The sequence below is a fragment of the Prunus mume genome, linkage group LG2 (genome assembly GCF_029339155.1).
Source record: "Prunus mume cultivar Tortuosa linkage group LG2, ASM2933915v1, whole genome shotgun sequence".
Classification (NCBI taxonomy): domain Eukaryota; kingdom Viridiplantae; phylum Streptophyta; class Magnoliopsida; order Rosales; family Rosaceae; genus Prunus; species Prunus mume.
The window spans coordinates 2,016,860-2,031,921 of record NC_142699.1 but is presented as its reverse complement, the minus strand read 5'-3'; the positions used below and the strand labels follow the sequence as shown (position 1 = coordinate 2,031,921).

The following is a 15,062-nucleotide window of genomic DNA, read 5'->3' as shown; positions in this document are numbered from 1 at the left end:
TATCTGTAATAACTTGAACCACATTCTCTTCCCCAATTTCTTCTATGACGTCATCCAAGTATTTGAACATCAAGTCTTTATTTTTCATGGTATTAGAGACATCAACTGATTTCAAGAACCAAGTTCCTTGAGAACTATTCACTAGGAAGTTAATAAGACACCAACTCTTTCCACCTGTCCAACCATCTGGCATGATGGTGCACCCATATTCATTCCAAGCATGTTTATGTTCGACCATGGATGTTTGAATATCTTTAACTTCTTCCTCGAGGATCCAAGTGCTCAACTCATGCATGGTAGGGGGTTTAAACCCTGATCATATAATTGGAAATTGCTTACATCGTGGAGAAGTGAAACAAACTATTTGTGGCATTGAATGAAATTCCACAATTGAATAACCAACGCCCGATCTTTCAGTAGACATCCTTTATGTCCTCCTTTTTTTTTTTTCCTTTTTTAAAAAAAATTTATTTATACTTTGGAATTAAATGTATTTTGTCGAGCTTGTGAGGACACACATACTTGTCAAGCGTATGTCAAATTAAAAATTCTTAGCTTAGGTATATTATTGATTTCAGATGTGTTGGTCCGAATGCATTAACAAGTTACCAACCAAGACTAGACTCTACATTTCTTTGTATTATAACGGTTGCCCACAAGCGGGAAAAGCACTTCAAAATTGAAAGCACGAAGACAAAGAAACCAAATCAAAAGCAAGGAGAAAAATGAGAAGAGCTTCAATAAGGGGTCGGCGACCAAAGGAGTCCTTCAACCCACGGCCACTGCCAGCAACGCCGCTGGACCACTTCCGCCACCGAGACTCCGATGCCAGCTTCGCAAGTAGCCGTCCTTCCTCCGTGGGGATGGGCCCCACCTCCAACTCCCTCGACCTCTACAAAGACCGCTCCTTCCAGCAGGCCACCCTCTCCTCTATCAATTCCTACTTGGCCTCCCACTCTCTGCAAATCTTCCTCAAATTCCCAATCCCCTCCGCCAAGGAAATCACCGAAACCTTAAAATTCCTCGTCGCCCGCCTTGACTACCCTAACCCCAAGCTCGAAGACGACCTCCCCGTCATACTCAAATTCCTCAAATGCCCCTTCAAGCCCAACAAGTCCGTGCTCCGAAACCCTACCGTCAACCACCACCAGTGGCCTACTTTGCTCGCCGTCATCCACTGGCTCTTCCAGATTGTGCTCTACAACGATCATCTCGCTTCCAATTCCGGCGCCTTCGTCGACAACAACGCCATGTCTGCGTACGCGCTGGAGAGCTATTCGTATTATATTAGCGGGGATGATGATTCCGTGGAGGCCTTGGATCGGCAGTTCTTGGAGAAGTTGGAGACGGAGAGGGAGAATGCGGAGGAGAGTATTAGGGTTTTGGAGGCGACCGCGGCGGAGCTGGAGGGGAAGATGGAGGAGATGAGGTCGGGGCCTTCCAAGAGGGAAGCGCTGGAGAAGGAGAGGGGTGTGTTGGAGCAGGATGTGAACAAGTTCAATGAAATGATTGGGAGTCTGGCAAAGAGTGTCGCGAAATTGGAGGCCGTTTTGGAGGCAAAAGAGAAGGAGTTGGAGGCCAAAGTGGCGGACACTCGGAGGATTTGCGAGGAGAATGAGGAGTTGAAGAAGAGGGTGGAATTGCAGACCTTCAATGCCAGGGACGTGGATAGAATGAAGAGGGAATTGCAGGCTGTGGAGAGGGATATAGGTGAAGCCGAGCTGGCGAGGAATGCGTGGGAGGAGAAGGCTTGGGATCTTGATACCATGCTCAGCCATAAGTTTAAGGAGCTTGAGACTTTGGCTATGGAATGCAACCAGGCTATGAGGAGGTTTGTCCTCCTTATCATGTGATTTTAGTGTTGCCAATTGATTTACGAAATTTTGTTGCATAATGCATGAAAATGATAAGTTGATCTAGATGTTCATGGTCCCATTAAGCACTTTACCTTAGGCATTGATTTGTTTGAAGGTGTTTGCTTACTCTTTTCGTGGGTCATCTATGCCTTACAAATATTCTTTAGGTTGACTAAAACATCCAAGATAGTTTTCATGAATTGCCACATGTTTTAGCCGCTTTTTAAGTGCTTTAAGTTGAGATAAGTAATTATTGTTCTTTTCCTTGTTTGTTTATGTCAGATCTTATTTCTTGAAGTTTTAATTATATTGGTACTATGAATGAACCAAAAAAGACGCAGTCTAAGTTTGTTTGATTATTTGTTTTAATTGCTTGCTGGCTAATGACAGTTGACAGTGCCATTTCGACGATTTTACTCATCTTTGTATGCAATCGTTCTCTTTTTGGTAGTAGCAGGTTGAAACTTGGTAATGGCTTTCAGTATGTATTGAATGCTAAGGGATCAACACCAGCTGATGTGATGGGGATTGACTACAAATTAACATTAAAGCCAGCACTTGACTCTTACTCTGATGATATAAAGAAAAGCTCTGTGGAAAAACTGGAAGAGTTGATTTCCCTTCAGCAACAGTCAAGTGAACTTTCTGCTACAATTGAGGGAAAAAGAAATTTTATAGCGACACTTCAATCTCATATTGACGAAGTAAGTGGATAATCCTTATACAGATTAATTTTTTCCGCATAGGAAGGGGCTGAGTTCTTTATTAGTGTAGGGTATTATCATTTTCTTGTTAGGTTATTTGAAAAGTATCCATGGGTACAAAACTTAGTCAATTACTGCATGAGTGCAAACTATACCAAAAGTATGTAGAAGTAACCTTTCATGGCCTGGTTGTTCTTGTCATAAAACCACGTAGTAACATCATTCTGTCTGATGATGAACCTTTTCGTTATTTCTTTCCATGAAAAAATCCTCCACTGCTCAAAGAAACTAATCCACAAATAATTTCCACATTTCAGTTTCACAGGGGTATGAGTGTGCACGTATGTACACTCACACACACACATATTGGCTAGATAGATTCAGGACTTTACAATAAGCATGAACTTGACAGAACCAATCTGGTTTCAGAAGTTTCAACAGTGTGTTTGGTTTCAGTTCAATCAAACCCAGCATGACGTAAATATGAATGTGGTGGCACTGCTGTGGTCAAGCCTTACCATTATGTTTTAGTTCGGTTTTGCATACTGGTCTTGATGCTTCTTTCTGGTTTTATTGTTTTGGCCCTTATCTACATAAGTTTTTATGCACCAAATTCTTAACCTTAGCAAATTTATTTTGTGTCTTCTAGTAATGTATAAGACTTCATCCTGTCAAGTATTAGGTATATATTGATGAACATTTAGAACATAGGCTGTTCTATGAAATTTAAAGATGATCAAATGGTTGAGTGGTTGGAATTGAACCCTGGTCTGCTGGTTTTCTTTTGATAATTTTTTAGCCCCTGGGTTTCTGCTAATGGATCCTGTTGTTTTTAGCCGTAGGATTGTTGTTTTTGTTGAACAAGTTCTCTATCCATCTTATTATGTCCAGCTATGATGTTACACATTAGTTTTATAAACTGGTATTACTCCCCAGTGCATTGCTATGCTCTGAGCTTGAATTATTGCTACCAAGTTGAGCATAATGAAGTCCGATTGATTACTGTTGTATGTCCAACCAAGTAAAAAATCACTGTAACTGTCATGATTATTTGCATTTGTGACATAAACTAGCTTTAAAAACACATTATTTAGGAGAATAAGCCACATTTCTTGTACTTATGGGCAATATGATGCCACTGCGTTTTATGCATCTATTGGCAACTATCAGAAATTTCTGGTTATATATTATTTAAAAGCAATGCCTTCAGTTTGTTGATATTGGCTTGGATAGAATGGTTTCTGGAAGTTGGTATTTCTCTTATAGAGGAAAGGGAGGACCATTTCCAAATATTGATCCTTTGGCAACTTTTGGAAACCAACCTTACTTTTGAAGCATCTTGTGGTTTTTTAATTATTTAATTATTTATTTTTTATGGTTAGACGTTAGAAACTTGTGGTGATAAATGACCTCAGTTAATCTAATTGGTTATTGCTGCACTGTGGTTTGGAGGAAAGAGATAGTATTTGCAAGGGTTTTGTTTTGATTTCATATTTTATTCATGAATAATTTATCCATCAGGTGGAAGCTCAACTTAATTTGTTGAAGAAAGAGACGCATGACTACACTAACAGATGTGCAATTGAAGCCAGACAGATGATGGACGATGTTCAAATGGAGGCTCATAACTTGGATATTTTGGAAAGAGACGCAGAAGAGATTCTGAAGGTATTGCTACTTATTTCTTGGACAATTAAATTTAAGGTTTCAATTTACTTGTTAATGGAAATTTGTCAAGCTTTAACTCCTAATAAATTTATTTTTCTCGTAGACCTCCAAATTGAAATTGCAGGAGACAATCAAACAAACTGAAGAAGAAACGAAGAAGTGCGCTTATGAACTCATGACTGTTATTGACTCGGTCTCAAAGCACAAAGAATATGTGCAGTCTAAGATTTTAGAAATGAGGAGAGATGTCTCAGAAACTGCTGTTGCGGTATCTGATGCTCACAAAGGTTCATTGCAATCCCAATTTGGCTTTCTGTCTCATGCAAACTAGCAATAGGGAACAATGCTCCAATTTGTTTCTCTGTCTCAAGCCACTGTCTTGCTTGCTGCTTCTCTGGTATTTTATATGCTCGTAAAAGTACCCCGCGATATCATCTGATTGGTAAAAACTGTGATCTTAATTAATTTAGTGATCTTTGTAACTTATTTTCATCAATGGAACTAATCAGATGGGGAAATAGTTCACAATTTACAATTCGGATTTAGGCTGTCAACTGAATAGGAGATCGTGGTATTCTGAGTTTGTATGGTAGCCGTATTTGTGGATCTTACAAAGCTTTACCATGTCAACATATATTGGAGCTGAATCTGATGTCCGTTCGAGCTAAATTTTTAATTTTTATAAACTCTTTGTCCAGCACAAAAGTCATTCATGGTCATTGTAGGAGTATCAATATATACTAGTCAAGTCTCATAGAAGATTTACAGCACTTTTCTTATTACAAGGGAAACACGATTAATAGCTTTTATTGACACTTGAAAGATAATGTTTATATACCTACCTAGCTTAGATATTAAATAAAATTTTATTTTTGGCCAGGAAATGAAATTATGTCCAAGGACAATTGGGAAAAGTTATAAAACAGAAGGAAAAAAAAAAAATTGGAAATTTGAGAACTACGCTAGGGCTGTCACCACTAGCCGTGCAATTAAATCAATTTAACCCTAAAATTTTGAGCAACTCGGTGGTCATAATTGTTAAATAAAGTGTATTAACGAAGAGGCGAAATTGAAGTCTCTCATAATTTAAGAGCATGTTAACCTTTGAAGTCCATACTTCAAATCCTGCCCATAACGGCTCAGACTATAATGAGGGGTAAGTTATAAGGGGTTCACTTTATAGCCATCAGATCGATCCCATGGTTGAACTGTTATAGTACAATCGGGTTGAAATTACCCATACCAAAAGATGCAATCCGAAAGTGCAAAGCACGCTCTCTCTCATCCTGATTGACTCTCCTTCCTCACAAGCCACTCACTCTACAATATGTTCATCTTCTCTCTCTCTCTCTCTCTCTCTCTCTCTCTCTCTCTCTCACCATCTCTGGTTTGAGGTTATCAAAAAACCAAACTCAACCAACACAGACAGAGAGGGTTTTGAGTCTTTTTTTTATTATTGACACTTTATCACCCCAAAAATTTATTTTCTGACGCTTCCTCTCCTCTCTCGCACTCTCCCAAACCAAATTCGGAACCCTAGTTTGACATAGCCAAGCCGCCGCAACTCAGGACCTCCGTTGACGACCTCACCGCGAAGCCACTATCGCGACTCCACAGCCAAGCCACAGTCGCGACCTCCATTGTCGTTCTCCACAGCGGTGAGTTCTGATATTGGTTTTGTACTCTCTATATGTTATAATTCATTGATCCCCTTTTCTTATTATTGCAACAGTAGTGGCATTCATGGGCTCCATTTTTTGCTACGGTCCTCTCTCTCTCCCTCTCCTTCTCTGTAAGTCCTCTTCTTCTCCCTCTTCAAATTTCAGTAATCCTCCATACCACTGACCTGAACCACCTACTTCTCTTGTTCTCTTCTTCTTCGGGTCATTCAATTTCAATTTTTTTTTTCTTTCTAAATTCTACTTTAGGGATTCAGTTGGGTTAATTTTCGAAATTCTACTTTAGGGATTCATTCAATGCCTAATTTATGAGCTGTGGCTTTATGAATTATCAAGTGGACTACTTGTTTTTAATTGATCATTGATAATGGTATTATTGTAGTTTTTAATTGATCTTTGCCACAAGATGTGATATTTTGTCCTGTGTTTTTCAATGTTCTGTGTTTGTTGTTTGAACTACATGGGATGAACTCCAGTCCATTGCCATAATAGTTGCTTTTCTTTCTTCCTTCATTGCTTTTAGTGGGTGAAGACATGATAAACTAAAAAATTACATAAAGTACACAAAACTTCCCAACATTGTGTTAATAAATATATTATTAGTGAAGGCAAAAAGGAATGTTGATTTGAACTGGGGAAAAAAAAAAAGTTAATGCTTTTGTTACATAAATGAAGACCAAGTAGTTATAGCCCGAGCACTTGAAACAGCCTGACTCAGTTGTGACTTGGGAGTGTATATAATTAGACATTAAGTTGCCCATGATGTGACATTTGGTCATGTAGTGTTGGGAAGACCAAGTAATTAGCATTCTGGGACCATTTTACTGACTGAAGATGACACTGGATTTTCAGATCACCAACTGTCTGAATGTTGCATTGTCATGCATGACTGTACTTTTGTAAATGGTTGCTGCTGCTTACTTACTAACTTAATTAAGTGAAGTCATTCTGCCTGTGGTCATGCTAATGGTTTATTTATTTATTTTTAAGAGAAACATAATTTTTCTGCGTGGTTATTACTAATCAATCTCCTTGGAGCATAGAGTTTGCTTCTCCTATCTATTCGATTTTCATCAAGCCGTGCAACTAATGTTAAGTTTTCTTTTACTTATTGTTTTCTGCAGAGAGGATGAGATTGAGGACATTCAGAAGGTACTACCTCATATTCTTGATATTAGAATATCTTACCCGTAATTTATTGAAATAAAAATAAACCAAGTTATTAAATTCTTTTAGTATTGATGGAAGTTGTGTTACTAAATTACCAGTACCTACGCTTGGTTGACATGGTTGTTCTGAATTGTAAGATTAGCTTACTATTCGATGGACCCACTTGCTGATATTAGGAAATGGAGTTATTAATTGAAATGAATGGGAATGTGCTTGTGCTTGTTTCTTATGCTATATTAGATTTTGTGTGAGTGTGATGCTAATCAGCCATTGAAATACACATCTTTTGGTGTTAATATTTGAAGTATTGGAACATGGGAAAGCTGAAAACATGTATCTTCATGAGATGCTTGAGCAAAATTTGAAGTATTGCAAGAGCATTAAGTAGACCTCCCCTGATATGGCTTGCTATAAAATGTAACATATGGATCTGAATTCATTGTTCTAAAGGTGCCCCTGTAGATTATTTGTTTCAATTCATGATTCTCTTTCACCTATATAGAAACATAGGATTGGTTTGTTTTTTTTTAAATCTGGAATTGTTTGTACATTTAGAAAATGGAGAACATTGGACTGCTTCAGAAAATTGTGGTTGTTTTGTTCACTTTGCCTTCTTTAGGAAGCTTATATAGAGTACGTGTGGAGCTTCTTAAGTCAGACAATTCAATATTGCCCCATTTTTTGCCAAACCATTTGATGATTTTTTAATGGTTCTTTTTGTTCCTAATAATGTTCCCGTAATATCACTTTGTACAAGAATAGTTATGTTTCTTCAATCTTATCGGATTGGAATGCAGCTGTTTCTTAGTTTCATTGTTCTGTGTATTGCTGTTATGGATGTTGTAGTTGTATTTGGTTCTGTATTGATGTTATGGATGTTGTTTGGTTATATTGATTATTGGTTGGTTGATTAAGTTCACCCCTTGAGGTGTTTTGATGTTTGGTTATGTCCCTCTTATTTAGTTCAACAGTTTCTTTGTGCTTTGTGTGTTCCACATTTTCCGATTTTCTCTTCTTGTGTTCTAGGTTGGGAAGCTCTTTGCCAATTAGTATGAGTTTCTTAGGTCTTTTAGTTTCTGATTGCTTTTTTCTTGTCTCAGTTTCTATTTTGTTTTTTTGGTCTTTGTTTCTCCTCTTTGCTAATTTCTTGTTTTGCCATCTCTTTTGCAGGGTTCTTTATTTTATTTTTTAATGACAGTTGGACCTAGATTTTTGACATATAGAACATTGTTGTCATTGAGAACCATCATCAATTTGGCGTGGGACAACATTGTATTCCGTCACAAGAAGTGTGCTGTAATTATATGGAAAAAAACATGTAACTGAGGAACTATATATTTTAGTCTTGTAATTTAGTCCACATTCAATGAAATTGAGTTCAATTTACTTGAGAAATTTCAGTCTTGAATTCGTTCTTTTTATATTCTCAAGTGTGTGCAATAGAAAAATACTTCTTTTCCATAGAACAATGAAAAAATACTTTTACTTATATTATACATTGAAGAGAACATTGTATACATTGTGTATTCTGCCCATGTATTGCTGTTACGTTGTCTTCCTATTGTTCTCTTATTGCTGCCATATTACTTTTTTCACCTATGTATTGGCAATTATAAAGTTGAAGTTGGACATCAGGTGTGCATATTGTCATCTAATTGTCGTTATATTGCCTTCCTATTGCTCCCTTATTGCTAGCATATAAATTTTTTTTATCTCTGTATTGGCAATTACAAAGTTGAAGATGAACATCAGGTTTACGTATTGCCGTATGATTGCTGTTATATTGTCTTTGCTCTCTTATTGTTGCCATATCAATTTTTTCAACTCTTCTTCTGGAACATATAAAGTTCAAGTTAGACATCAGATTTATGTAGTGTATTTTTTTAGAGCGTAGAGAATGTCACAAAGAGTTCCTACCAAATTTCGGTGTATTTTTTGGATTTTTATTTCATTTATTACGAATTTTGTAAGTTAAATTCTAAAAAATTATTATTAAATGGTATGGAGTGACACATCATGGATTTTTATTTAATTTATCATTATTAAAAAGTAATATAATAATATTTTAGGATAAATAATAATATAATAACGATTTAGGATAAAAAGTAATAGAATAATAATTTAGGGTAAATAATAATATAATAATAATTTAGGATTAATAACAATTTAGGGTAAAAGTAATATAATAATCATTTAGGGTAAATAATAATTCACAGTAAAAAGTAATATAATAATATTTTAGGGTAAATAACAATATAATAACAACTTAGGATAAAAACTAATATAATAACAATTTAAGGTAAATAATAATATAAGAATAATTTAGGCCTCCATAATCATAAGGAGTTTGTAGTAATTTTTCGTGTATTTTTCTGGTTTTTAATTAATTTTTTATAATTTTTTTAAGATAAATTTGGAAAAAGTAAACAAAATGACGTGTGGCGCAATCATAAGATGCCACCTGTCGAAAACAATGACTGGTCTCCTTTCAGCTGCAGCCACGTGTGATTCTCTATATTTTTATTTTTATTTTTTTTCGATTTCACTTCTAAATTTCATAACAAATAAATTAAAAATCCAAAAAATACTTCGGAAAGTCCTATAAACTCCTTGTGACATTCTCTACACTATCAAGCTATAAAAATATAATTTCACTTAGAAAAATATAAATTGACGACAAAAACTCACATTTATTCTAAATGATTTAAAACACTTAGTGGATGCTCTATAATATAACAATCATGTTCTTTGATTCGAGGATTACCATGAACATAAATATGTGAAATCATGATTTTAGACCCCCATAGTAAAAGACAATGTCGTAAGGAATTTTTAACAACTTTTGGCGTATTTTTCAAATTTTTAATTAATTTTTTTAATGATTTTTTAAGATAAACTTGGGAAAATTAAACAAAATGACATGTGGCACAATCGTACGATGCCACCTGTCGAAAACAATGACTGCTCTCCTTTCAGCTGCAGCCACGTGTGATTCTCTATAATTTAATATTCTTTTTCTTGAATTTCACTTCTAAAATTCATTAAAAAATAATTAAAAATAAAAAAATACACAAAAAATTGATACAAACTCCTTACAACATTGTCTTTGACTATGGAGGTCTAAAATCATGATTCCACATATTTTTGTTCACGTTAATTATCGAATCAAAGAACATGAGTGTTATGTTATAGAACATAATTTAGTGTTTTGATTTGTTTTGGAAAAAAAGTTGAGTTTTTGTTATCATTTTCAAATTTTATAAGTCAAAATTATATTTTTGGAGTTTGAGTGCGTAGAGAATGTCACAGGAAGTTCGTACCAATTTTCGATGTATTTTTCGGGTGCGTATTTAATTTATTATCAATTTTATAAATTAAAATCCTAGAAATTAATATTAAATCGTATGGGCCGACACATGGCAGAAGTTGAATGGGGCGCAGTCAGTTTTTCTAATGGCTGTCCTCCTATCATTACGCCACGTGTCAGTTTTGATACTTTTATCAAATTTATGTTTAAAAATCCATAAAATATTAATAAAATATCATAAAAATACACTGAAAATTGCTACAAACTCCTGATAACATTATGTTCGATAATAATGGTCTAAAATCATGATTCCACATATTTAAGTTCATGGTAAGCATTAAAATCAAAGAACGCGAGTGTTATGTTATAGAACATAATTTAGTATTTTGGTTTGTTTTGAAACAAAGTTGAGTTTTTGTTATCATTTTCAAATTTTATAAGTCAAAATTATATTTTTGGAGTTTGATGGCGTAGAGAATGTCACAAGAAGTTCGTACCAATTTTCGGTGTATTTTTTGGATTTGTATTTAATTTATTATCAATTTTATAAGTTAAATCCTAGAAAAATAGTATTAAATCGTATGGAGCGACACATGGTGGAAGCTGAATGGGGCGCAGTCAGTGTGTCTCATGGCTGTCCTCCTATCATTGCTCCACGTGTCAGTTTTGATACTTTTTTCAAATTTATGCTTAAAAATTCATAAAAAATTAATTAAATATCAGAAAAATACACCGAAAATTGCTACAAACTCGTGATAACATTGTCTTTGATTATAAAGGTCTAAAATCATGATTCTACATATTTGAGTTCATGGTAAGCATTAAAATCAAAGAAGGAAAGTGTTATGTTATGGAACATAATTTAGTGTTTTGGTTTATCATGATTCTGCAAGGGGAATAGGCGGTTATGCCCTCTCCTTCAATGTTTTATTCAACCATGCCCTCTTTATAGAAACACATGAAAAAATATCCCCAGCTGTAATGCTATAAAAACTCAGTATTGGTTTCGTACTGCCCCTCGGGTTTGAATCCCTCTCTCCTTTATAATCGGTTAATAAGTTCATTGATTTTCTTTATTTTATTGGTTTTGAGCAGCTCAATAGCACAAAAGTAATGCATATTGGTGCATTTATATTGCATGTCTGTTGCGTCTATATTGCTTGTCTATTGCATGCATATCGTACGTTTATTGCGTGTGTATTGATTGTTTATTGCTTACGAAGGAAATTAGCAATACACATGCAACATACAAGCAATATACACATTACATATACACAATATACACGCAATATACATGCAATATACACACAATAGACATGCAATATACATTAGTCCTTAATTATACCATCCATAAGGAAGTCGTATTGAATAGGAAATTCTACTTAACAGTTATTCTTCATACTAAAAGAAAGAATAAAGACCTTTTCTCCCCTTAAATCTAACTCCTTAAATCTTACTTGAGTGATACTTTCTCCCTCAATAAACATCAATATTGGAGCAATAACATGCGATATACATGCAGTAAACAATCAATAAACCTTCAATAAACATTCTATATCGAACTAATAACATACGAAATACATGTCTTTTGTCAATCAATAAACCTTCAATAAACATTCAATATTTGAGGCGAAATACATGCAGTAAACAATCAATAAGCATTCAATAAACATTCCATATCAAACTAATCAATCAATAAACCTTCAATAAACATTCCATATCGAACTAATAACATACGAAATACATGTCTTTTGTCAATCAATAAACCTTTAATAAACATTCAATATCGGAGGCGAAATACATGCAGTAAACAATCAATAAACCTTCAATAAACTTTCCATATCGAACTAATAACATGCGAAATACATGTCTTTTTTCAATCAATAAACCTTCAATAAACATTCCATATCGAACTAATAACATGCGAAATACATGTCTTTTTTTAATCAATAAACCTTCAATATCGGCGCAATAACATGCGAAATACATGCAGTAAACAATCAATAAACATTCCATATCAAACCAATAACATGCGAAATACATGTCTTTTATCAATCAATAAACCTTCAATAAACATGTAAACAATCAATAAACATTCCATATCAAACCAATAACATGCGAAATACATGTCTTTTATCAATCAATAAACCTTCAATAAACATGTAAACAATCAATAAACTTTCAATAAATATTCAATATCTGAGCAATAACATGCGAAATACATGCAGTAAACAATCAATAAACCTTCAATAAACATCCAATATCCGAGCAATAACATGAGATATACATGCAGTCAAACAATCAATAAACCTTCAGTATATGCAAATGAACAATCTATATACACCGAATAATTATGCAATTGTAAAAAAAAATGTATTGTCTTATTATTGCATCGTATTGGCCTTGAATTGTAATTTTATCGTCTTTGTATGACTTTATTTTTTTAAAGTCAGTCTTGGAAAGTTTTTGCTGGGTTTCAGACAAATAAATGCTTTTGTTTCAAACAATAATTTAAACTCAATGCTGATCCACCTATTTCAAGAACAAAAATTATAAAATGGGTTTGAAAACTCATTGGTGGTGCGTGCAACATGTCTTTTTGGGGAGAACTTTTACAATCCTTGAAACTGTGCACTTAATTGGTCATTAAAAGAACAAATAATATGAAAATTGATACAAGAAATAAAACTAATACCAAGTCCTTAATAGACTTCAGCGTATTCAGCATCATAGCATCACACGTGTTATCTTGTTGTTCTGCTTCAGCAGAGGTTACATCAACCCATTCGAATTCATTGCAACTAGTGGCTCCCTAATTGCAGGCATAGTATATGCAAAATAATTCTGTCAGAGTTAGACCTAGGTTTTTTTCACCCACATACATATTCTGGAAATGAAAACTTACATAGGAGATTAGATATTTCCAAAATGGCTTCCCTCGATTTTTATCTGATTTTGAAACCCGAAGCACCATTGCAGCTCCACAGTACCGACACCTCCTTGTTTGAGCTGGAGATGAAGACGAAGACATGTTGAATCTTCTCACTTGTACCTCTTCTCACTCATATCTTCTCACTGAAACCTCTTTAGACTCATACCTTCTCACTCATAGTTCTCAGTCATACCCCTTCACTCATAACCCTAAACTTCTCACTAAGCTCTCTCTCATCTTTGCCCAAATCGAATTATATCTTCTTCTTTTTTGTGGGTGGGTTGGTCACTATGTGGACACCTGTACCGTCAGAATTGTGGCACCTTTTACCCCAAAAATCAATATTATATTTCACTACCAAATATTAATCTGAAAATTGAGGGAACACTGCTTTAAATATATTATTTTAATTATATTTCATTAAGGCAACTAGTTGGATAAGAATCCATCATCATTGCTTCCATTTTAATAACATTACTAGGGTTAGTTTGGTGTGGGAAAATGAAAAAATATCTGATGGGACCTTCTCTGACTAGTCAGTAATCCATCACATTTTAATCAATGAATGTGATGGCGGGAAAATCCTAAAAATGGCTATGCAAATAGGTTATGTGGTTGAATTTTTGACTATCTGACTCTCTTTGCATTTTTGGATGACGTTTTCCCTTCTCTTCTCTTGAGTTTTAGGGTGTTGGGTTCAGTATCTTTAAAAATGGTCAACTTGGAAAAACCCCAAGTGAAAACACCTTTTCAAAACACTACAAATAGAGGCTAAAACAAAACCAAAATTCCATATATTCTCATTTCTCCTCCCTTCCACTCCTCAAATCATTCCATTCCAAAAATATTTCAATGAATTCGAAACATTTCACTACCCTCGGAGGAAAGAGAAGGAAGCATCTTCATTTGGATATGCCCCAAGCCTTCATCTTGGAGTTAGCTTGGTTGTAATATGCTTTTACGATTTTTACGGTTTATATATAAAGTTTGTCTTATAATTAGTTGTAATATATTTTTACGATTTTTATGCATTGTAGACTTGCTTCTCTTCAGTTCTAGGTTGGCAGGCTACGTTGTACAAATGTTGTTTACATGTTGGGTTGTAATCAATTTTGTCTTGTGTTTGTGTTCTCATAAATCGTTTTATATATAAATGTATGATATATATATATATATATATTATAGTGGACTGATTACTGACATCATTGACTGACGAGAATGAAATTTTACTGACAAAGATACTTTGCACAACTGCAATCTTAATATTTGGTAAGCAAAAAGGCATGTATGGAGTGAGTAGGTGTCTTTTCACTGATCCTTAGGAATGACCTTTTCCCATTGATAATAATTTAGGGTAAAAGGCAAGGATGTGACCATATTGACTAACGTACACTTGTGCAAGTGGTGAAAGGTGATGGGCTGAGATTGCGCCAGGTGTTCTCTTGCAATTATTTTGGCTTTTTTAGAGCAAAAATCTTTGAAAAAAGTTAATAAATAGTAAGAAAATCCTAAAAATGCCCCGAAAATTACTCCGGCCTCCTTGTGACGTTATAAAACTAGGGGAACCTATAAATCATCCGTTTCATAATGAAAAAATTCAAATTATTTCACATAACTCACTTTCCCCTTAACCCTAAGTATATATGTTTGTTAACTTTAACTTCAATAACCTACTTCAACAAGCATCTCCCGTTCATGTTCGGAATTATTTTGTCAAATGCGTAACCATAAATCGGGGAATTTAGC

The 15,062-nt window shown here is 34.6% G+C and overlaps 1 protein-coding gene and 1 long non-coding RNA gene across 4 annotated transcripts; both read left to right on the top strand.

Moving 5' to 3' along the window:
- The first annotated feature begins 618 nt into the window (after positions 1 to 618).
- LOC103319143 (kinetochore protein) lies at positions 619 to 4,883 on the top strand. 3 transcript variants are annotated; one of them, XM_089045933.1, is made up of 4 exons: positions 619 to 1,831; positions 2,308 to 2,560; positions 4,082 to 4,228; positions 4,332 to 4,883. In XM_089045933.1, exons 1-4 carry the CDS (start codon positions 726 to 728, stop codon positions 4,557 to 4,559), a joined length of 1,734 nt encoding a protein of 577 aa, XP_088902059.1. In that variant the 5' UTR covers positions 619 to 725; the 3' UTR covers positions 4,560 to 4,883. The 3 variants fall into 3 exon arrangements, with proteins under 3 accessions (XP_088902059.1, XP_088902060.1, XP_008218874.2); XM_089045934.1 differs by having other exon boundaries at positions 620 to 1,831; positions 2,311 to 2,560; XM_008220652.2 differs by having other exon boundaries at positions 624 to 1,831; positions 2,314 to 2,560.
- A 602-nt stretch (positions 4,884 to 5,485) lies between these two features.
- Positions 5,486 to 8,472, top strand: LOC148919403 (uncharacterized). The gene is made up of 4 exons (XR_016124132.1): positions 5,486 to 5,886; positions 5,961 to 6,020; positions 7,032 to 7,059; positions 8,248 to 8,472. It is a non-coding gene; the product is annotated as an uncharacterized LOC148919403 (long non-coding RNA).
- Positions 8,473 to 15,062: the final 6,590 nt, after the last annotated feature.